At 36.2% G+C, this 25,570-nt stretch overlaps 1 protein-coding gene across 6 annotated transcripts in view; it reads right to left on the bottom strand.

Annotated features, from left to right (window-relative positions):
- Window positions 1-25,570, bottom strand: part of Cdk14 (cyclin dependent kinase 14) — a 558,419-nt gene that overhangs the window by 286,569 nt on the left and 246,280 nt on the right. For all 6 annotated transcript variants that reach the window (XM_069996437.1, XM_069996440.1, XM_069996441.1 and 3 more), the window contains one exon: window positions 7,754-7,816. In XM_069996437.1, coding sequence (XP_069852538.1) covers window positions 7,754-7,816 — 63 coding nt within the window. The remainder of the gene's footprint in view (window positions 1-7,753; window positions 7,817-25,570) is intronic.

Genomic DNA, 25,570 nt, shown 5'->3' with positions numbered 1-25,570 from the left:
TTTCCTTTTTTTGGCCTGGTCTTCAAAGTCTGAAGGATTTGCTTTATTTTCTTATTAATTTATTTTTATTGTGAAAATACTATACAGAGGGGTTACAATTACATGAGCAAGGTAAAGAGTACATTTCTTATCAAGCATTGTTGCCTCCTCCTTTGTTTGCCTTTACCATCCCCCTGCCCTCCCACCCTCTTAACCCCCTCACCCCCCCCCACCCCGCCAAAGTTGTAAAGTTGGACATAACATCTTGCACATTTCATTGTTACAATGGGTCCACCTGTATCCCTATTTAAACAATTTGATTTTTCCCTTCCCCTCCCCAAACTATACCAACATCAAATACAGTGAAAACAGGGGTTATACTATGGGGGAGGGACATACAAAGCAACAAAGAAATCATCTTATAAATATATTAGAAACAACAGCAAGAAAGAAAAAACATTTGAGTCCTTATCTTGGGGTTCATTTCATCTATCCATTCTTCTTTCTATTCAACACCATGGTAGATAACAAGCACAGTGCTGTTCCAGGACGGAGATACCCATAGTGAACAAGGAGTCAAATGGAGCTTGTAAAACAGACCTTTGCCAAGCTCTTTGAAAGCTAACATAGTAGAGTTTTCAAGTTATTAGGATATATACGTACGAGGAAGAATGTGAGGAAGACTGAGCCAAACTTCCCTTTAAAAGTTAGTCAGGGGAAAAACAAAGGAGGGAGTAACAATTTCGATTTCATTAGCAATGGACTCACTACCTTGCTCATGTAACTGTTACCCCTCTGTATACTATATTTACAATAAAAATATATATTTAAAAAATAGTCAGTATTCTTAGATGAATAGAAATTCTTAAAGACAAGAGGGTAGGCTTCAGCTGTCCAGGTTGCCAAAAAGAAAATTATCAGTAGCCTCATCTTTCTTTGGGCACCTTTTTTTTTTCAATCTGTATTTTTAACGCACCTCTGAGGAGGTATATAATGTTTAATTAGCAGACCTTGTTCCTTTGTTGCCTTCAAAGTTAGCAAGCAGATAAGCACATGGTGACAAGGATTCAAAAGACAAATTCTAAACCACTGAATGCTGCTCTACATCTTCACTGTAAAAGTCTCTTCTCAGCTCTCTTCAATATCTAACATGATATGAACTGGTAAGTGGAATTTCACATTTATTCTATTACTATTCCCTCAATTTCTAGATATAGAAGATTGTCTTCTCATTAAAAAGTTAGGATGGAGGGGCTAGGAAGGTGGCTCAGTGGTAGAGTGCTTGCTTTGCATGCATAAGGCCCTGGGTTCGATTCCTCAGCACCACATAAGCAAAAAGAAAAAAAAAGCTGGAAGTGGCACTGTGACTCAAGTGGTAGAGTGCTAGCCTTGAGCTGAAGAGCTGAGGCCCAGAGTTCAGGCCCCACAACCGCCCCCCCCCCAAAAAAAAATAAAAGTTAGGATGGAAACATTCAGAAGAATCCTTGCCAGGCACTGGTTGTCAAATTTTTAAATCTCTCTTTAATAGCCTCATGAAATACTCATTATTTCCTAACATACAGAATTAGGAGAGGCTTTATAATATTCCCAGTAATGCACACTGATAAATCATTATGAGCTATATGGGAGATTCAGTGAAGAATGTGTCATTTGATTTTCCTAGCCGAACATCAGGAAGTCTCATTTGGGAATCAATTCTCTGTGCCATCTGTAGAAGACAATCTTCGCTCGGTATAACACTATTCTCTGTTTTACTCCTGTTTGTCCCCTGGCCTACTAGAGTAAAATAGCAACTTTTTGACTGAAATAAAACTCCTGTCTTTTTAATTAGTATATATACTGAGATGAAATGTAAAAATCATTTTTATTTTAGTAAGATTTTATATCCTTGGCAGGGGTAGGGAATCTTTTTTTCTGCCAAGAATCATTTGGATATTTATAACATCATTTGTGAACCATACAAAATTATCAATGTAAGTACACAGCAAAGGCAGCCAATGAGAAGCACACCTATGGTCTGTCCTGTCCTGTACCAAATTATTCTGTGGGGTTTATTTGGCTATGAGCCCAATGTTTTTTGCCCCCATGGTGGTGAATAAAGAAAGGAGTTCAAAATTACCTTGGCTATTCTCAATTATTTAAAAGAAACTGCAGATGTAATTTTGCAGGGAGTCTTCTAGAAAAAGAATTATACCATGGAAACAGAAGTACATTGCATAAAAACACAGTGGATTCAATCTCATCATGATAATAAGATGCGAGCATCTACAGTTCAGGACATCAGCTGGGAACAGCATCAATTAATCTCTTCTTCCTTCATGAACCTTAATTTTCAATATCTCATGCTTATCAATTTTTAAAGAGTACATGAAAACTGGATAAATGAGGAAATTTAGACTGCCATGGTCATTTTTAAAAATTTAATAGTCAATTTGCTACTCACAGAAAAATTTAAAAACACAAACTAAGTTTCTATTAAACTTGACTCGGTCAAGCAAATCTAAATATAATTAGAACCAAATAATGTATAAAAGTTGAAAATATTAACTACTTCAAATAAATTTAAAGTTTCCTATATAACCAATTACCATGTTCTGGAAACAGGCTGCTATGCCTTTAATCGTCACAAATATTTATAGCAAGGTCAATGTCCTCAGGCTTCTTGTTCAGGTTTCAAATTGCCCTCCAAATAATTGATAAAATTACTCACTTGTCAAAAATTGATGTAATGCTTAGAAACAAGCCATTAGTTAATAGAGAACATTTATTTCAGAGTGCCATACTGATAATAGACACATTCTGAAAACAAAGTAGAAAACTGATTCTAAGAATTTCAGTTAACATTAAGTATACTAGTACTTATAAGTAATATTCAGCTTTCAAAAAGAGATAAATTTTTCACAAATATTTCACAAAGAATATAAACAAGCTATTTCATGTTTTACTGTGAAATAATTTTTTAGCTTCTACTCTTCAATAATGCTTGAAATTCTACCAAAATTACATTAAGAAACAATCTGCTCATCTTATGTGCATGATATACAAAGCTTTACAGTAAACAAATATATATGAAATGAAAACAAAATGCGTACATTTATTAAAATGTTAAAAAATATTTCTGTGTATTATCATGTGGCAAATTAATGCAGCCTGGCAAATTTAGGAGGAAAATAATTTGATAACTATGTTTATCCTTTAACCACTGTAACAAATATCCGGGATTCATTATATTCTGATCATGTAATAATGATCATTTAGCTAAACACCAAGCATCAGAATTGTTAAAATTATATGGTGTTTTAAAAGTAACAGCTAATCTCACCTAATTTTCAGATTGCCTCAAATTTTGGTAGAACTATTAGCGACTTATTTCATCTCAACTGTTTTTTTTTTAAACTAAGATCCCAAACAGCATTATGAACAGCTGTTCACTGAGTAAATATTATTTTATGCCCTTCATTTTGTATTCATAGATTTATGTGACAATAAATATCACCCCATGAAAAAAATGTTAATGCATCAAAAAATATCCATGAGACATCTATCACCGTCATAGTCTGATTTCTTTGAGAATAATTTCACCTGCAATGCAGACCCTAAATGTTACCCTGGAGGAGAGCTCAGGCTCAACAAAACAGGAAGGGCACAGCAATGAATAATTAGGTGAGTGGCCTCCCACAGAAATCAACACAGTAATAAGGGCTGTCTGCACCCAACCTCTGCAGCTCAGACACCGGAACACAAAATATTAACAGGCTGCATCTACTTTCATTTTCCATAACCTCAGAGATGATATCACTATTATCTTCAATGTGAAAATTATGATAAACCTACATGACTGAATATTTATAAAGTCACAATAAATCAAGCTCATTAGAGTAATTTAAAGTATCCATCATGTGGCTTAGGGAAGAAAACACTGGACAAGGACCCAGAAAGCTCTTTAATGGCTCATTTCCATGGTCCTGAAATATATTTTCTATGAAATTTGGAACCAGAATGATCGATGATCTGAGAAATGCTGGCCCAAGAATGAAAATGGTATCACAGGAGCTCTGAAAACAGTGATTTTTGTGGGTCAGTTTCTGTAATCTTAGTGACTTAGGAGGCAGAGATAAGTGGATCAGAATTCAAGGCCAACCCAGATATGAAAGTTCCAGTGGCTCTATCTCAACCAAGGTAGGGTGCCCTGGTGCATATCTGTTATCCCAGCTACAGTAGAAGCAAAATAGCTCGGTGCACTGCTGCATATCTATTGATATCCCCATTGACATAGGAAGCACTGGTAGGAGAATAGCAGCTCAGGATAGCCCCAGGCTTAAAGGGAGACCCTACCTTGAAAATAAGGCTCACATGGTAGAATGTCTAGGCATGGGGTCCTGAGTTCAATCCCTAGTACCATCCTCCCCAAAGTGATTTTTGTGTTATTCTTAATCACATCAGCATTCGATGTTTAAATTATGATCATGTAAATGTTACTTACAACAGATTAATCAAATAGCTTATTGTAAATGTTTTTCCCTTGTGTAAATGTATTTTTATAGGACCTTAGAAGTGACCTAGACCTTTTGTTTGATGGTTTGCTTTCCTCTGTTTAGTTTTCTTTGGTTCGTTATTTCCCAATTCAGCACCAAACTCTTTTCCATATATATAATAAGGGGGAAAAGCTAAAAAATATTGTGTATTTTTTATGTTCATATTTTGGTATTGGTGCTGGAGCTTGAATTCAGGACCTGGATAGTGTCCCTGAATTCTTTTTGCGCAAGCCTACCACTCTACGACTTAAATGACAGCTCTATTTGTGGCTCTTTGATGGTTACTTGGAGGTAAGAGTTTCCTGCCCAGGCTGGCTTCAAACCTCAGTCACACCTGAGAATGCAGCCTCTTGAGTAGCTACAGTTACAGGCATGGGTCACTGGTGCCTGGCTAGTTTATATTCATCCTGAAATGTCTTCTGGAGACTTTGAACCTGTCTCTACTAGAGAGAAAATTTCCCAGTCTCTTGTCTACCTGTTACCTTTCAGTCCCTTAATTTTTCAGGGCTCTTCCTCAACCTGTCTTCTGTCATAGACTCTGTCTATTGATAGTCTCTTCCTTCTTTGATTGCCTGAATTTTAGTGGAGTGCATTTTCAAGAGTTTTCTGAGAAGGATTTAAGGTATGAAAAAAATTCAAATCCTTACGCAACTTAAATGATCAACTTACTTTCACATATCCAGAGTTTGTATAGAATTCTGGGTTGGAAATAATTTTACATCCAAAATTTCAAGCTATTATTTCAAAGTCACCTCCTTTGTGGTTTTGCTTTTGGAAAGTGTAATGAGTCTGCATTCTTCATCTCATGTAGTAATAAACCTGACCCTTTTTGTAGTATTTTTCTTTGACCCTGTGTTCCAAAATTTTTCAATAATTAACATCACTGTCAGAGAATTTTCACTGAATGTTCCAGAATTTACTGAGCCTTCTTGATCTAACTATGCATAACCTACACAAATGGAGAAAGTATATTTTAATAATTACTAGTTTAATGATTCCTTCCTATTTCCTGCAAATTATTCAGATATAAGATCTGCTGAACTAGACTTACCATTTGCGGTTATTTTCCTATTTCTATATAGTTTCCTCTATTTTCTGGAAAATTTCTTCAATTTTGTTTCAATCTTTTATTGTTATATGTTTAAATGGCTATATTTTTAAATTTTTCCATAACTCAAATTTATTCACTAAATTCTGTTTTTAAAAATAATGTGACTGGGGCTGGGAAGGTGGCTCAGTGGTAGAGCACTTGCCTTGCATGCATGAGGCCCTGGGTTCAATTCCTCAGCACCACATAGCAAAAAGAAAAAAGCCAGAAGTGGTGCTTTGGCTCAAGTGGTAGAGCACTAGCCTTGAGCTGAAGAGCTGAGGGACAGCGCCCAGGCCCAGAGTTCAGACCCCACAACCGGACCCAAAAATAAATAAATAAATAAAAATAATGTGACTTTCTGAGTGGTTCTTCGAATAAAGAAATATAGTAAACTTCAAAAAGTAAATACATCATTGGTCCTATTAGTTAATATCTTTTAAATCCTAACAAATATTAAAAAGAGTCTTCTAACTGCTTTAAGCTTGAAATTTTGGAACCATTTCCCAAGATGGCTGTTAACTGTAGCTCTTAGTTATCAAATTTCTTTTTTTTAATTTAATTTTATTTTAAAGATGCTGTACAGAGGGGTTACAGTTACCTTATTCATGTAACTGAGTACATTTCCTGTCGAGCATTGTTCTGCCCTTCTTTGTTGTTCTCCCACTTTCCCTTCCTTCCTTCATCTCACTCACTCCTCCCCTTGTCCAGAATGTAAAGTTCGTTTCCAATATACTGTCTTGTGGGTATCACTGTTTCAATGGGTCATCCCTTGTCCTTGTTTCAGCATTTTGTTATTCCCCTTCCCCTCCCCAAATTAGATAAATATATTTACAAGATGCAGGGTACCAAAATCAAGTACATTTACAACAGGGGATATACTGTAGGGGAACGAACATAAAAGGAAACCAAAAAAATCACATAGTACATTAAAAGCAACAACATAGAAAGACCTCTTGTATACACATCTTGGGATTCATTTCACTTAGCATCATCTTATATGGTCATATGTACATAGCTTTTGAGCTTTTCTGCTCATCTGATAAAATTATCCTAGATGTATACTAATTATTGCAAGGGGAAAACCATGGGACCTATATTTCTTTGGCTCTGGCTTACTTCACTTAATATGATTTTTTCCTAGGTCTTTCCATTTCCTAACAAATGGGGCGGTGTCATTCTTTCTGATGGAAGAACAGGATTCCAGTGTGTGTGTGTGTGTGTGTGTGTGTGTGTGTGTGTGTGTGTGTGTGTGTGTGTGTGTGTGTGTGTGTGTGTGTGTGTGTGTGTGTGTGTGTGTGTGTGTGTGTGTGTGTGTGTGTGTGTGTGTGTGTGTGTGTGTGTGTGATGAGCAGGCACTGCTATGGTGAATAATGCTGAGGATAAACATAGTTGTGCTGGTATTTGGATATTTATCCAAATGATCACAAACAAGGCCATAGTTATCAAATTTCTACTAAGAGAAATGGAGGGGGGGAAATAACAATAGACGAGGGACTAGTAGCTAACATCTATAATCTTAACTGTTCAGGAGTCTGAAATCTAAGGATTATGGTTTGGTGCCAGCTCAGGCAGAAAAGTTCAAGGGACTTTATCTCCAACTAACAAGCAGAAAAAGTGGGTTGGAGGTGTGACTCAAGTGGCAAAGCACCCCATGAGAGTAATGTTGAGGGAGAACACAAGTCTCAAGTCTAAAGTTCTGATACAAACAACAACAAACCAGTAGGAAACAGGCCTGTTTCAGTCTCTTTGTGCAAACCAATGAAAATGTGTGCACTGTAAACTCACTGTAAACCCTGTTTTGGATCATGCAGCGCTTTATGTTGAAATCAATTATTTTTTAGTTTGAGATTCCAAGGGAGAACGAGATTCCCCACTACTATTGATACTGTTAAAGTAACATTCCAACATATCCTACTATTGATGGCAAAGATATTCCATTAAAAAAGGATTAAGGTCAAATAGACACTCTCTGGTGACAATATTTGCTGTTAGAACACAGTTTCTACCAACTAATGTGAAGTCATTGCTTATTATTACTTATTTTTATACAGAAAGCTCTTTAAAATTAATTATGACCAAGATGTTAAAGTCAGGCACAAAAACACACGTGAAAAATGCTAACCATTAGCTGAAAGATCTCTTTTCCTACCTTCACATTATCTGGATGGAGTCCCCCAGGGTGTTTGTCCATGTACTGACATAAATCAGTGTGCTAGAAGAAAAAAAGACAAAATGTATTAATAACCCTCTGGCTATAAAATGATGAATCAATATTTTTCTACTTCAGAGTCACCATTACCTTCTAAACAAAGCAAATATAAGACAAGTGGGTGGATTTTTTTTATTAGTGTATGAAGTTTCGTGCTCCCTCACCCCTCTATTTTTCCAAAACAATTGAATTGTTATATTTACCTGTGGTTTTATGTTAAATATGTCTGTGTATCTAAAGAATTCCTGACCACACTTTCTTAATTGTCTAATTTCCTCCCCACTTAATATATATATATATTAATATATAATATATATCTATGAAAAACAAAAGTCTAATTGACGTTTAATTTTAATTATATCATATTTTCCAATTTCAAATTCAAATGTTTCCAATATTTCTTGAATATACTTAATTTGGAATATATTTAAAATATTTAAATTTTAAATATCCCAAATCTAAGAAAATCAATTGCAGTTTGTATTAAATGTTCATATCTATATTCATAAATCCTGAATATATTTGATTAACCACACCTCTTAGTTATTTTGTTAAAGGCAATATATGTAGATATCATGACAAACATTCAATTTTTATTTGATTTTGAATTTTATTTATATTGCATGCCAGAGGATGCAGCTGCTGAGAAGAATGTAGCCTTCACTCAGTCTTCATGTGCTGCTTCTGTCCCTAAGTTCTAGGCACTACATTAGATACTAAAGGACACAGAATGGAAAATGTGAAGCCATGTCAGACATATACAGTGCATGTTCCAACAATTTTGTGTAATGATTAAGGCTATGACGGGGAGAAGAAACAAACCGTGGGGGAAGTCCTATGGATGAAATAAGTTCTAAGACAAAAAGGATGCTAGTCAAGCAAAGGGCAAAGCAAACTAAAATGGAAGTAAGTGCTCAGGCAAATATGCCTTGATCTAGGATCTCACTCAAGGTGTTCAGGTTCCCAAAGGCAAACTCTGATTTGGAAATTAATGTCTACATGGTCCAGGCAGTGCTAGACACAGAGAAGGAAATAAAATTTCGACAGGGGTGGGAGGGCGAACGGGAGGGCAGGGGATGGAAAGGGGAAACAAAGGAGGAGGCAACAATGCTTGATAAGAAATATACTCATTACCTTGCTCATGTAATTGTAACCCCCTGTGTATGGTATTTTCACAATAAAAAAACGTATTAATAATAAAAAAGAAAAGAGTATCATTTACTAAGATAAGCATATTAAAAAGAATGCTAAAATGTAACAATAGTGGTCTCCATTGTATATAAAACTTGTTTGTTTGTACTTAAGAAACTAATGAAACTAATGGAATTTAGAGTCCAACTCCCACTTCTCCACTGTTTTAAATACAGATAACATTTATTTCTTAACAAAAGCAAACAGGACAGAAGAACATTTGTTTTTGAAGAAGAAATAGTACATGAGAAAGTACTTCTTACCTATGGGAATATTTTTACATGAAGACTGGTCCATTATACAATAAAGCCATATGGGAAGATGCTACATCCTTTCTTTAATATTTTATATACAACAAACAATGTACTAAAAATTAGTACAACCAGTCATATTATAGTCATTGCAGTATTTTGAATATGTTTTAAGTGTAATACAAAGGTTGATGTGTTAAAAGCCTGATTCCCAGAGTGGACTGTTAAACTGGTACCATTTTTTTTTTTGGCAGGGGTGGGCCTTGAAATCTGGACCTGGGCACTATCCCTCAGTTCTTCAGCTTAAGGCAAGCATTCTACCACTTGAGCCACAGCACCACTTCTGGTTTCTGTGGTTCATTGGAGATAAGAGTCTCACGGACATTCCTCCCCAGGCTGGCTTTGAACTGTAACCCTCAAATCTTAGCCTCTGGAGTAGCTAGGATTACAGGTGTGAGCCACTGGCGCCCAGCCACAGGTAGCATTTTTAAGAGGTAGAAACTTATAAAAGGTCACCAGATTATCAGAATGTACCCTTGGGAGGAATTGATTAAGGTAACTTTAAGATGAAAATGTAAACAAGAAACTATGAAACAACAAAGAATCCTAATGAAAATAGAAAGGACTAATGAAGTTAGTAGCAAAATTTAATAGAAAATATAGAAAATAACAGGTTGAATCAATTAAATATAAACATGCTTTTTAGAAAACTTCTTAAATAACCCACCCTTTAAACTCTAATCTTTTGAATATATATATATATATATATATATATTTATTGTAAAGATATTATACAGAGAGGTCACAGTTACATGAGTAAGGTGATGAGTACATATCCTATTGAGCATTGTTACCTCCTCCTTTGTTTTTCCCCTACCATCCCTTCCCTCCCCACCTCCCCAGTTCTTTCCTCCCCCCCTCAAATCTGATTTTTAAGGGAGGGCTTTAATGAAGTCTAATCATTGGTAAAACTATTAGCCAGGCATAGTGAAATGTGCTCCAAATCAGGATCTTGAACTCAAGAATACTCTGAGCAACATAACTGAAGTATCGCAAAGAAAATTAGATCTTGCTATGTCCTTTGCCATGCAGAAGCTCTGCAATTTCATGCAATCCCATTTGTCCAACCTTTCTTTGATTTGTAGTTTCTGGGTGTCTACTAAGAAAATTTTGGTCTGTACCAAGGAGACCTAGGGTTTCTCCTATTCTATCCTATAATGTTTTCAGAGTGTCTGCTTTGACTCTGAGGTCTTTGATCCATTTGGAGTTGATTCTGGTGCAGGGTGATATATAAGGATCTAGCTTTAGTTTTCTACAAGTAGTTAACCAATTTTGCTAGCACCATTTACTGAAGAGGCTGTCTTTCTTCCATTCTATTTTTTAGCTCCCTTATCGAAGATTAGATGGCTATAGGTCTGTAGGGTCATTTCTGAGATTTCAATTCTATTCCATTGGTCCTGAGGTCTGTTCTTGTGCCAGTACCAAGCTGTTTTGATTACTATGGCTTTGTAGTAGAGTTTTAAATTTGGTGTTGATATTCCTCCAGCACTGTTCTTTCCATTGAGGATCGTTTTTGCTATTCGGGGTCTTTTATTGTTCCATATGAATTTCTGGATTGCCTCTTCTATTTCCTTGAAGAATGCAGTTAGAATATTGATAGGTATTGCATTAAATTTGTAGATAGCCTTAGGAAGTATTGCCATTTTCATGATGTTGATCTTTCCAATCCAGAAGCATGGGAGGTTTTGCCACTTTCTACATTCTGTTTTGATTTCCATTTTCAGGTTTTTAAAGTTTTCATCATAGAGGTCCTTCACTTCCCTGGTTAAGTTAATTCCTAGATATTTTATTATTTGTGGGGCTATTACAAATGGAGTTGCTTTCCTGATTTCAGCCACACTTTTCTCATTTTTGGCATACAAAAAAGCCATTGATTTTTGAGGGTTAATTTTATACCCTCCTACATTGCCAAAGTTTTGAATCAGCTTGAGTGATTTGGGAGTGGAGTCTGTGGGATTCTTTAAATACAAGATCATGTCATCTGCAAAGAGGGAGAGTTTTACTTCAGCTTTCTCTATTTGGATCTCTTTTATGTTTGCATCTTGTCTTATCACTGTAGTTAGGCATTCTAATACTAGATTGAAGAGAAGTGGAGAGAGTGGATATCCTTTTCTCGTTTCTGAGTTAAGAGGAAATGGCTTTAGTTTTTCACCATTCAGTATAATGCTGGCTGTAGGTTTGTCATATACAGTCTTTATGTATTGAGGAATGTTCCATGGATTCCTAATTTTTCCAAAACCTTCATCATAAAGGGGTGTTGGATTTTGTCAAAAGCTTTTTCTACATCTATTGAGATAACCATGTGGTTCTTAACCATGTGGTTCTTATCCTTGTTGATGTGATGAATTATGTTAATGGATTTGCGTATATTGAACCAACTTTGCAGCCCTGAAATGAATCCTGTTTGATCCTGGTGTATGATTTTTTGGATGAATTGCTAAAATTTTGTTGAGAAGTTTTGCATCAATGTTCATCAAAGAAATTGGTCTATACTTCTCTTTCTTTGATGAGTCCCTGCCTGGTTTTGGGATGAGGGTTATGATGGCTTTATAGAAGGAGTTCTGTAGTGAACTTTCTCTTTCAATTTCATTGAAGAGTTGGAGCCCACGGATTGGGAGATCTTCACTAGCCATACAACGGACAAGGGTCTTATATCTAAAATATACCTGGAACTCAAAAAGTTAAATCCCCCAACAACAAATCCTCAAAGAAACAACTGCCTAATAAATAAATAGGCTAAAGACTTAAAGAGAAACTTCTCTGAAGAGGAAAAAAAGGATGGCCAATAGACACATGAAGAAATGCTCACCTCTCTAGCCAGAAAAGATAACCCCTGCTGCTTTCACTGTATTTGATGTCGGTATAATTTGTGGAGGGGAAAGGGAAAAACAAATCGTCTGAATAAGGATACAGGTGGACCCATTGCAACAATGAGATGTACAAGTCGTCATATCGAAAATGAACCTGGGCCGGGCACTGGTGGCTCACGCCTGTAATCCTAGCTACTCAGGAGGCTGAGATCTGAGGATCGCGGTTCAAAGCCAGCCCGGGCAGGAAAGACTGTGAGACTCCTATCTCCAATAAACCACCAGAAAACCGGAAGTGGCGCTGTAGCTCAAGTGGTAGAGCGCTCGCCTTGAGCTGAAGAGCTGAGGGACAGTGCCCAGGCCCAGAGTTCAAGCCCCACGACCGACAAAAAAAAAGAAAAAAAGAAAAAAAAAGAAAATGAACTTTACAACTTTGGTGCGGGGGGGGGGGGGGGGGAGGCGGGGGGGGGGGGGAAGGGAACAGGGAGGATTGGGTGGGGAGGGGGGGGAGGATGGGAAGGGATAGGAAAGGGAAAAAAAGGAGGAGGCTACAATGCTTTATAAGAAATGTACTCATCTTGCCCATGTAATTGTAACCTCTCTGTACAGTATTTTCACAATAAAAAATAAAATAAAATATTAAAAAAACAACATTGAGATACCACACCTCACCCCAGTTAGAATGGCTATAATCAAAAACTAATAACAACAGATGCTAGAGGGGATCTGGACAAAGGGGAACCTTACTGCATTGTTGGTGGGAGTGTAAACTTGTTCAACAACTTTGGAAAGTAGTATGGAGGTTCCTCAAAAGACTCCACATAGAGCTCCTCTATGACCCAGCAATCCCCCTTTGGGCAATTTACCCAACTGATCACAAACAAGACCACACTAAAGCTACCAGCACAACCATGTTTATTGCAGCATTATTTACCATAACTAAGATATGGAACCAACCCAGATGCCCCTCAGAAGACGAATGAATCAAGAAAATGTGTATATATATACAATGGAATTCTATGCCTCCATCAGAAAGAATGACATTGCCCCATTTGTTAGGAAATGGAAAGACTTGGAAAAAATAATAAGTGAAGTAAGCCAGGCCCAAAGAAACATAGTCACATGGTTTCCCTTATTTGCAGTAACTAGTATATGTCTGAGACAAGCAGAAAAGGTCGGATAAGTTAGTGTTTGGTGAAATGAACCCCAAGATAAGTATTCAAATGTTTTGTCTTTCATGCGATTGTTTCTAACATATTTATAAGATGAATTTGTTGTTGCTTTGTATGTCTCTCCCCCATGGTGTAACCCCTGCTCTCATTGTATTTGATGTTGGCATAATTTGTGGAGGGGAAGGGAAAAAACAAATTGTTTAAGTAGGGATCCAGGTGGACCCATTGCAACAATGAGATGTACAAGTCATTATGTCAAAAAACAAACTTTACAACTTTGGCTAGGGGGCAGGGGGTGGGAGATGGGAAGGGGAAACAAAGGAGGAGGCAACAATGCTTGATAAAAAATGTACTCATTACCTTGCTCATATAAAATGTAACCTCTCTGTATGGTATTTTCACAATAAAAAAAGAAAATTAGATGTATAACTAAAAATGTGAATTATTTAAAATATACCATAAATATAGCATTATAAACTAAACTGGAATACTGCATACCACCTTTAAAGCAATACATTTGTTATTGATATAAAAGTTAGGAATAGAGCTAAACTGAAGAAGAAATAAAGTGAAGAAAATTCTCCAAGTCTTCAAGAAACACATGCAGAAAAGAATTTGATGTGTCACAAACCCATACCCCAGACACATACAAAGGCTGTCACTAGCTATATAACTTTGGACAGGTTACCTAACCTATGTATAGCCATATTATCTTCATTTGTGTATAGGGTAATACTATTTTTGGCATTATACTTATTACACAACAATAATACTATTATTTTGCAGGATAAGAGGGAATACAGTTCATTCGAATTCAGGGCTCCACACTTAATAGGAAGCCCCCTTTTTACATCACCCATTAGTTTGAGATAAGGTTCATTGTAGGCATATATGAACAAGCAAAATAAAGCAACCTATACAACTAATATGAAGGAAGGAAGGAAGGAAGGAAGGAAGGAAGGAAGGAAGGAAGGAAGGAAGGAAGGAAGGAAGGAAGGAAGGAAGGAAGGAAAAGAAAGGAAAAGAAAAGAAAGGAAAGGAAAAGAAAAAGAAGATCACAACTCCTAGAGGTGGTTTTTGATGTTTAAATGTCTGCATAGGAAGGTACTGTCATTCACAGGTCACTGTTCTCCTCACTCAACCATTCAAACTACACCTACCAAATACATCATGTGCCTTAAAATGACTCTGGGTGACTTTTTTTTTGGTATTCCAATTTTTTTATTGTGAAAATACCATACAGAGGGGTTACAATTACATGGGCAAGGTAATGAGTACATTTCTTATCAAGCATTGTTGCCTCCTTCTTTGTTTTCCTTTCCCATCCCTTCCCATCTCCCTGCCCCCAACCCCCTTCATTCCCCCACCCCAAGCCAAAGTTGTAAAGTTTGTTTTTCAACATAATGTCTTGTACATCTCATTGTTGCAATGGGTCCACCTGGATCCCTACTTAAACAATTTGTTTTATTGCCCTTTCCCTCCATAAATTATACCAACATCAAATACAGTGAAAACATGAATTATACCATGGGGGAGGGACATAGAAAGCAACAAAGAAATTATCTTATAAATATATTAGAAACAATCACATGAAAGAAAAAACATTTGAGTCCTTAGGGTTCGTTTTGTCTAACATCAACCTGTCTGACCATTGCTTCTTGTCTCAGACATATACTAGTAATTGCAAATAAGGGAAACCATGGGACCTCTGTTTCTTTGGGCCTGACTTACTTCACTTAATATAATTTTTTCCAAGCCTTTCCATTTCCTAACAAATGGAGCAATGTCATTCTTTCTGATGGAGTCATAGAATTCCATTGTGTATATATACCACATTTTCTTGATCCATTCATCTACTGAGGACTCTAGAGAGCAAGAACTTGGAGAATTTCTAGTGGAAGCATGAACTAAAGTTGACACAAGCCCACACTCTGTACCCCAATTTCAATATTCATGCTTATTGCCACCTATGCTTAAAAAATGTTTCTTTTTCCATCCTCTTTTAAAATACACACTGTTGTGCCCAGGACTGTGCTAGGTATGCCTCAATCACAATTTCATAGTATCTTTTGGTAAAATCTCTATTTAGTTCTACTCTTTTGATTATGCAACCCTTATGATTTGCACTGATACAGAAATACAGATAAATAAATAATGATGCCTGAAGGTACTTCTTGGTCATTCCATTTTTCAAAGTCAATCTGGGTATGAGAGTCCTGAAGAGAAGGTCCCTATGGCATATGACAAACTGATGACTCTCCTAGGATGATCCACTCCATTTGGCTTGATATCCAGCTATTCCTTATTCTAATACCAAAAGGCACTCACAGCCTAGCTCCCTAGTGACTGTATGTGAAAAGGCTTACTGCCCTCCAGTGTCTACCATGGTTCTGTGCTAACATTTCATTCCTCCCATAAATATGCCTCACATCATTTTCCCACACTTTCCCCTTACTCAGTGCATCACTGCTTGTGTTCTTCAGGCTAAGGCCATTAGAAATACTGAAAGTACTTGTCTGCCAGGTTCATACTCAAATACCTAAAAACAGCACATTAATCTTCCATGTAGTGGGAAGTTATCAAGCCAAAGGAAGTTATCAAGGCTGGCTAGACATAACACCAAGCAGAAGATAGAAGGAACACAGATAATACCCTAAAAGCTCAGTGCCTGCTAACTTACAGTCTCCTTCTTTACCCAACAAATAGCATTCACTTGGTACAAGAATGATTCTAAGGGAAGAAATCTGAGGAGACTATATAAAATTGGAATCTCTAGAAGCGAAATGTCCCATCACTCTCAAAGAATTGCAAGATGAGTTGTTTCTAATGTATTTGTAAGGTACCATGTGATTTTTTTGTTGCTTTGTATGTCCCTCCCCCACGGTATAACCCCTGTTTTCACTGTATTTGATGTTGGTATAATTTGGGGAGGGGAAGGGAACAAACAAATTGTTTAAATAGGGATACAGATTGACCCATTGCAACAATGAGATGTCCAAGATGCTATATCAAAAAACAAATTTTACAATTTATGCAGGGGGGGGGGTAACTTAGGAGGTGGGAGGGAAGGCATGGTAGGGGAAAAGTAAAGGAGGAGGCAACAATGCTGGATAAGAAATGTACTGATTACCTTGCTCATGTAACTGTAACCCCTTTGTACAGTATTTTCACAATAAAAAACTTAATAAAAAAGAATTCCAAGGTGAGAAATTGATATTTCCCCTATGGACTTGATTTCTTATGGCTATATCAATTTAAAAAGCAAGAAAAAACTGTCCCTTTGTAAAATGGCAGATTATGGAAACCACACACAAAACTAAAAAGCCTTTTTACTCTATAGGTACTATCACACAGAAGGGACTTAGAGAAGTTCAATGGCCAGCATTAATCATGTACTGCCCACAGTCACAAGGCTTAAATGGAAAGATATGAAAGAAAATGACACTCAAGATACATTATACTTCTAAACTGATTTGTTGAGTAGTAACTCCATTGTATAACTACTTAAAAGTATAATAAAATAATTAAAAAATAAAATGATGAAAGATTCATAAAAAGAAAATTACAGATAAACTATACCATGACAACTCTAAAACAGGGCTGAATGAAGAACAGCTGAACCTATGAGGTCTCAAAAGAGGAGCAGGAGGGAGAGAGGTCAGCAGAAAGAAAAGATGTGTAAGTACTGGACTATGAGGCTCACCTTTTCATAGCTTTCTCTCTACATCCTTTATCTTTTTTGAATCTGACCTGAGTCAGGGAAAAACCAATATATCTCAACACAAAGCCACTAGCACTAGTAAGACTAACTGAAACTCAGACCATCTTTTAGACATGAAATTTTGCCTTTCCCAGGGTAGAAATAAGTAAATGTCAAGTGTTAAGTATTCATTTTACATTTATGTGTCTTTATTTAATATAACTTATTAATCATGAAATGAGGCTTTGTAATGATTGATCCTTCCAATAATTAAAACTCTTCAAGAGATACCAAGTTCCTTAGAATAATTTACCTCTTGCATTAGCCTTGGCTTTCATACTGGACTTTTCTCCTCAAGCAAATTTAAAGCCTGTTAAATATGGTGTCCACAGTATTTGTCAGCTCATTTTGATGTTCTTCAGAAGCACTGCCAAAATATGTAACTAAAAATGGTACACACCTATTTTTAAGCATTCAGCTAAAAATAAAGAAGTTTTCCTGTGGAGATAACTAAAAGAAATCCTCATTTTGTACTTAGGCATAGCCTCCACATTCTTTAATTATACTTCATTCAATTTTCTGTTTGACAGCCAGAGGAGAGTTCATAAATCAAGCTGTGTGGAGTTTTTATAACACATACACACCCATGAAGATATACTTCATTTCACAAGAATATGAATATGTAAAGCTTCCACAAGATAAAATATTACTAATTTTTATATTTTTGCTGATACACAGGTATTTTGCTTTAAACCAGGGCCTTGCACTTGCTTGGATTGTTTGCTCAACTACTACTCTCCCATTTGAGCCATGCCTCCAGTCCAGTTTTTTGTTGGGTATTTAGGAGAGGGAATCTTATTGGCTTTTCTGCCCAAGATGGCTTTGAATTTTAATGCTCCAGATTTTAGCTTCCTGAGGAGGTAGGATTATATGCATTAACCACGAGTGCCCAGCTGAATTTATGTGGTTTGAATATGTAGGCAGATTTAATAATATGTTCAAATACCACAATTCAGGTATACTTTTATTATAAAATAGATGAAACTTGATAAAAAAAAACCCTAAGTGGAAGACTACATTTTACATTTAAAAAAATTGTATTTTAGAACCTAGCTGATGACTAGTCAAATAGAAGTAATTTCTGTTTATGAAGCCTTCTGAACATGCAAGTTTGATTCTAGACACCACGTGCTCACAAAAGCAAATGACCCAGTATAGAGAACCTTTAAATATCATCCATGACAAGAGATCAAAAACCTGGAAATCAAAAATTTATAATTTCCTTCAGGGAAAGGGCAATTATTTTCCACTCTTCAGTCATGTCTCATTTGGTCCTCAAACTTAAGGCAGAGGCAGAGACAGTAAGTGTTAGGGTGACCAAGGCAGCAATTATAGTTAGACTGTTACCACTGGCTAATGGTACTTTCATTAAAGTTTCCCCATGTCGGGACATACACACACACACCTGCATTCTAACTAAAAACACACTTGGAGGGTTGTTCTGAACTTTGTAAGAATGTACTATCGATGTAGATCTTAGTCTACTTCACTTGCAACTCATTACAGTCACACAATTCACTGAAGAGCTGTGACTGCTAGAGGGAATTGAAGAAAACAGAAGCTGAGCCCTCCTTTCTTCTACAGCAATCACTGGCATTTTCCTGGAGGTATAATCTCCATTTTAATCAGTCCCCACTGGTGTTTGAATTAAAACATCAAATTACCTAGCAGTTAGGTTCAAACTGCTCTTACAGGCAGCCCACAGATTGAAACTGACTTTGAAACTGTATTTTTCCCTGTGAAGCGTTACAGTCCTCATGTCCTTTATACTCCCCAATCATAACTAATGAAATCATGAGTTCCAAAACATGAGAATCATTCATTAACAAGGAAAAATAAAAAGAAATTTTAACCAGCCAATCCTTTAAAACAAAAACAAAGGCATTCAGAATGTTAATGGAAAAAGTTTGTGTGCCCATTATCAAAACTGTTACACACACACACACACACACACACACACACACACACACACACACACACACACACACACACACACACACACACACACACCATTTTAAGTATCCAATCAAATGTTAAGCTAATATAATGTAAACCATCTTTAACAAGAAAAACTGCAGAAATTGTAACCAAGCACAAGTCTCTTCTTTCTTAAGTAGAGCTTCTAATTACAATTAGATTATTGTGAGTCAAATTACATCAAAGGCATAGAGTGAGATAGAAGCAGTATGTCCACCCAATCTATTCTATCACCACACAGATATGTTTTCTTGACTACCTCACAACTCCTGCCATTTACCTTTTCACATGACAAAGCCTACTTCTGGATTATTTTATTTTTACTTAGTTTTAGGCCACACAGGAAATGTCTGAAATTCCACCAGTAAACCACATATGTAGTCACTCATATTCACTAGGGAAGGACAAACACGGTGAATGCACAAAGTAGTTTAAGCTACTTAACAAAGCTTCCATAGTGCTACAGTTTATTCTTAATTAAATTATCCATTTCTTTTTAATAATGTGATGTACTTTGCTCCTTTATTTTTGATAATAATGAAGTTACATGTGGCTGGCCCATAATTCTGCCTAAATGGTTTCAGCTGTCATTTCTGAATCCAAAATGAATGAGCAGCCTGGGGCTGGCTACTGGAACTGAAAGCTTTTCCAACCACATTCCCATCATGTAAAACCAGTAACCTGAAAAATTCTTCCATTAAAACAAGAACCTTCCTATTTGACTTCTGGTGATAACATCGCAAGAGGCAGATTGCAGAGCTCAGCCAAAGCAGGAAGTCCCTCATATCATTCTTCTCTTATTAGAAGGGAAGCAGACATTCATGCCCCTATTGTTTGCCTCTGAAGTTGTTTTGATTCTAAGAACTAATTCTTAAATTCAAATGTATCCACATCTTTATTTTCTTAAAGTTCAAAATAGTATATATCATTTTTCTTTTTAATGTTAAATAAATTTAATGTGTAATTTATTTGGAGGATTTCAAAAATGTGTAAATCCAAAGTATAATTTCAGGTATTTCAAGAAAGGTGTGGAAACTTAGAAAACATTCCGTAGACATACGCGCTACATTCCGGTGTTAGAGATGTATAAAATATGCTTTCTACACAGTAAAGGAAAAGCTACCTACTATGGTTTATATTTCCTGTAATAACCATTTATAAGCCTAAACCATATAAAATTATTAATATTAACATCATATGGCTACTTTAACAATGATATCAAATAGATACTTTGAAATCAGGCTTAGTTTATTAAAAATATAAAGCTGATAGTAAAGAAAGAATAGCAAAGAAAGGAAAGTTCTGATAATCCAACTTCCTCAAGAATTTGAAGAAAATAAGGAAGAAAGGAAGAAAAGAAGGAAGAAAGGAAGAAAGAAAGAAAGAAAGAAAGAAAGAAAGAAAGAAAGAAAGAAAGAAAGAAAGAAAGAAAGGAAGGAAGGAAGGAAGGAAGAAAGGAAGAAAGGAAGAAAGGAAGAAAGAAAGATCATTATAGTGAGCCACACACAAAAAATTTTGGACTCAAAACTTGAGACAGGACCAAATAGAATCCGGAATAGCCCTCAGGAATAACTTAAGCTTGAAAATACTAGAGTTGCCTTGCTAAAAATATAGAATATCCTAAAATTGCAGGGTGAAAGTAAACTCACTAAAGAAATTAGAAGCAACAGAGAAGAGACGAGAACATGGAGGGTGGACAGCAAAAACAAACATTTACATTCTGAGATAATTTGTGGTGAGTACAGAGACTGAAAAATTATTTTTATAGATTGGGTCTAAAGGGTTAAGAGTAACCGACTTAGGGGTTGGTCAGACTAGGCACATAGCATAGAAACCCATGAGCTGTACACATCACTGAGTTTCAGGAATATGTTATTCTTACTTTTAAAGATAATTCTAGGGCACATAATCTAAAGAAGAATATTCAACAATGACAATTTGTTAGGTTTTTCAGTTATTTTTTGGCATACTACATCAAAAGCAAAGCCAATTATCTAACTCTAATGAGGGAAGGATGGTAAGATGTACGAAACTGAATAAAAACATTCACAATTTAAGAGACTACTACTGACAACCACAGGGTAAATAAAAATGACAATGCATTCTTTTCCTTTCCTTTTAATTTGCTAGTACTGGGGTTTGAACATGGGCCATTGCACCTGTTAGTATTCTACCACTTCAGCCACAAGGCAGCTCTTGTCATTTAGTTACAGGATAGCCCAGAGCCAGACTCTAAATGTGATCCTTTTACCGTTGCCTCTCTTTTCTTTTATATACCTAACTCTTAGCTAGGCTCAAGGTATGCAATACCACCAAAATTATTCCTGGAGATGAGGGCTTTATGCTGAGGCTGGCCCCAAACTGTGATACACTTGACCTCTAGTCTTCTTTTTTTTTATTGTGAAAATACTGTACAGAAGGGTTACAATTACATGGGCAAGGTAATGAGTACATTTCTTATCAAGCATTGTAGTCTCCTCCTTTGTTTCTCTTTCCCATCCCTTCCCATCCTCCCCCCCAATCCCCATCCAATCCTCCCCTCCCACCCCCCGCCCCCCCACACGCACCAAAGTCGTAAAGTTAGTCTTCGCTCTAGTCTTCTTTTATATATATTTTTGAGACACATTTTGTTTGGTTTTTCTTTATTGTCAAAGTGAAGTACAGAGGTAGGAAGTACGTTTCTTGTCATACTTACTACCCTTTCCATCATTTTTCTCCTAATTTCTCTCCCCCTCACCACTCTCAAGTTGTACAGATCTTTTCCATCATACTACTTTGTGTATATCACTGTTGCATTGGTTCTTTGTCTCACCATTCTGTTGTTCCCCTTCTCTTCCTTAATTCAAATAAATGTATATAAAATACCAGGGTACCAAAATCAAATACAGTAACAACAGAGAATATACCATAGGGGGAATAACATACAAAAGAAACAAAAAATCGCATAGTGCATCAGCAACAACAGCAGTGTCCATGTCGTGGAGTTCATTTCACTTAGCATCATCTTATATGATCACATGTACATAGCTATTGAGCTAGTCTGCTCATGAGATGTACAAGACACTATGCTGAAAACGAACATTACAACTTCAAGGAGGCAGGGAGGGAGGAGTTGGGGAGATGGGGAGGGTAGGGATAAGGGAAAAACAAAGGAGGGGATAATCTTTTTTAAAAAATATATTTTTATTGTAAATATACTGTACAGAGGGGTTACAGTTATATGTGTAAGGTAATGAGTACATTTCCTATCGAGCATCTTTCTGATAAAGGCATAGAATTCATATATATATATGTATATGTATATGTATATGTGTATATATATATATGTATATATATATATATATATATACACACACACACACATTTTCTTGATCCATTCATCTATTGAGGGGCATCTGGGTTGGTTCCATATCTTAGCTATGGTGAATAATACTGCGATAAACATAGTTGTGTGGGTAGCTTTAGTATGGCCTTCTTGTGATCATTTGGGGTGCCCAGAAGTGGGACTGCTGGGTCGTAGGGGAGCTCTATGTGGAGTCTTTTGAGGACCTTCTATACTGCTTTCCAGAGTGGTTGAATAAGCTTACACCAACAGTGTAAGTAGCACTGCACCAACAGTGCAGTAGCATTCCCCTTTGGCCACATCCCCTCCAGCATCTGTTATTGATACTAAAGTTTTATTCAATTACTATAACTTCAGAACATCATAGAGTATTTGGGGGAAGAATGTCTTTCAATATTTGCTCCTAAACAAATTAGGTGGGCTAGGCATAAGCAACATAGAAGCTTAGTGTACAGATTTCTGTCCAGGAAAAAAGCATAAATCTTACTTGGCAAGAAAGGTGATGCACATGTTCTGACCTCAACACTACAATACAATAGCAGGTGATAAGCAAGCTGACCCAGTGTCCTCATCAAGGAAACAGGAGGGTCTTAAAGGTCAAAAAGCCAAAAGCAAATTAGTAATAATAAATAACCATTATTTAAGTTTATTTTATATGTAATTATAAATTTACAAAAAGTTTAAAATGACATCATAGATGAGCATGGAATTTTAATGTTAATACAAAGTGGGTGTGAATTTTACAATGTGAGTAAACACTGATATGTAATCATATTTTTTACCTGGAATGATCATATCATTAATGTTTGATTATAAAAGTAAAAACAGCTACATGTACCACATGAGAATAGTATATGTGTAAATAAACAAACATTATAAATCACAACCCTTCAAAGATAACACATGGTAGCACTGGTTCTCTCTGAGGTGGCTGGAAATGGAATAATTTGGGATGTATTATTAGTCAGAATATATCAAGTTATATTGCAATAATTACATTAGGCCATTTCCACTCAGTTTTTCATCACTGATATAAGAATATGGAAAGATTGTATATATTTATACTGAAATTTTATTATATTGTTCAACTTCCCCTGCCCTCTGCTCTCTATTTCAACTCCCACTTTGATGGTTCTGGTGTTTGAACTCAGGTTGGTTAGGTAGGTACTTCTACCACTTCAGCCATATACCCAGCAACTTTTGTCATTTTTAACAGAGGCTCTCTTCTCTTTTTGTCCCACTGTAATCCTATTTGCATTCCCCAAATCTGAGATGACATTTGCATACTACAGACTCCAACTTTTGATTGGTTAAAAAAGGGATCTTATGAACAATTTTTTTGTCAGATGATCTTTGATCTTTAATTTTCCTGAATTCAGCGTCAATAGCTAGGATTACAGGCATAAGCCACTGCCCATGGTTTTCAAATGCTTCTCTTTTAAAATTAATTTTCCTAGAAATTTTGCCATATTTTGTTATTGTTTTCTGAATTCTAAGGATTTTAGGATTTTCTAGTATGTACGTGTTTTAAAAACCACATGTCCTGATGGTAACTTATTTAAAAGATAAGACAAAGAGTTTAAATTTATTTATACTCTTTACCACTCTAAAGTAGGTTGGATTCTCCAGATTAAGTCTGAAGTACAGTGTTTATTAAATAAATAGAATAAAATAGATTTATGTTTAAATTGTGTTTATATTCAAACTAAAATGATAGAAAAGGAATAAATTAAACTAAAATGAAAGTGAAGCAGGTGAGTCTGGATAATCCTTGTATGGTCCTTCACTGGGCCAATAGGTATGACCAGGGCTTTTATACCTTCACCTGTCACAGTCTCCAGTTACAAAAGCATGGTAAGAGTCATAACCTCACTTGTGATGACTTTTACAGCTGACACAACTATGAGTCAGAAGCATTCTATGAACATTACTTCCTCTAGCTAGACAATAAATTTTCCCTTGAAGTAGATATAGCCACCATAGCTTAGTGTCAGCCATGCTCTGCAACAGCCATGCTCTGCAAGAGTATTTAATGAAAGCCTTGAAAAATTACTCTTTATTCTGTTACACACAAGCACACATGTACATGGAGACATCTATTTCTCCCACATCAAATTGGCCAATATTTATAAAGCACCACAATAACTGGTACTAAAAGGTATCCCAAATGAGAAACTTACCCTAGAGCTCAAGGATACTGGCTGCTCATTCATCTTATGCAGACGTTATTTAGACAAATAAGAAGAATCACGTAACCTTTTGCCACTCCGTTTGTTAATCAATACAGGAAGTTTTTTGGCTTGTGATTTCTCTAATTTTTTTAATTTTTCATTTAGTTTTTATTTTTGCTGATTCTCGGGCGCGAACATAGGGACTGGGTGATGTCCCTGAAATATTTTGCTCAAGGCTAGCATTCTACCACTTCTGGGGTTTTTGTTACTTAACTGGAGGTAAGATCTCAAGGACTTTTCTTGCCTGGGCTGGCTCCAAGCCATGATCCTCAAATCTCAGCTTCTGGAGTAGCTAGGATTATAGTCATAAGACATCAGCATCAGCCAAATTTTCATTTTTTAAAAGAATACTGAATATATCACATATTCTTTCTCATTTGAAAACCAGCAGAGGGAGAAGAGGGGAGAATGGAGTAAATATGACAGTTACTTCATACACATGTATGTATTATGAAACACATGAAAAATTATATTATGCTATGGCTCCCACCTCTAACCTTAGCTACTCAAGAGACTGAGATCTGAAGATCAATGTTTAAAGCTAGCCTAGGCGGAAAAGTCCAAGATTCTCTACCAAAAAAGACTGGAGGTGTATCTCAAACGGTAGACCAAAGCCATGAATAAAAACGCGGAGGACTCTGGAGTCCTGAGTTAAGGACTCTGGCACACATGTGTTTGAACACCTCCCCCCCACACACAAAGCTTTAAGTTTAAAAATATAAAAACTTGTTCAAAAATCAGGAGAGAAATATAAGTAGAGAGTAATAAAAGGGGAGAATTTGTGAAAAAATTATGTGCACATATGGAAATATCACAATGAATTCTCTTTGTAAAATTAACATATTATAATAATAAAGTCCTTTCTTTTATAATAATAGTAAACAAATATTAATGTTCATACTATACCTGCTTAGCCTTGTTCTACAAAATGGCTAAAACAGAAGTTATTAAGACCAAGGACAATC

This window comes from Dipodomys merriami, unplaced genomic scaffold (assembly GCF_024711535.1).
Source record: "Dipodomys merriami isolate MVZ:Mamm:240054 unplaced genomic scaffold, mDipMer1.0.p SCAF_5, whole genome shotgun sequence".
In the NCBI taxonomy this organism is placed as follows: domain Eukaryota; kingdom Metazoa; phylum Chordata; class Mammalia; order Rodentia; family Heteromyidae; genus Dipodomys; species Dipodomys merriami.
This window is presented reverse-complemented; position numbering and strand designations above follow the sequence as displayed.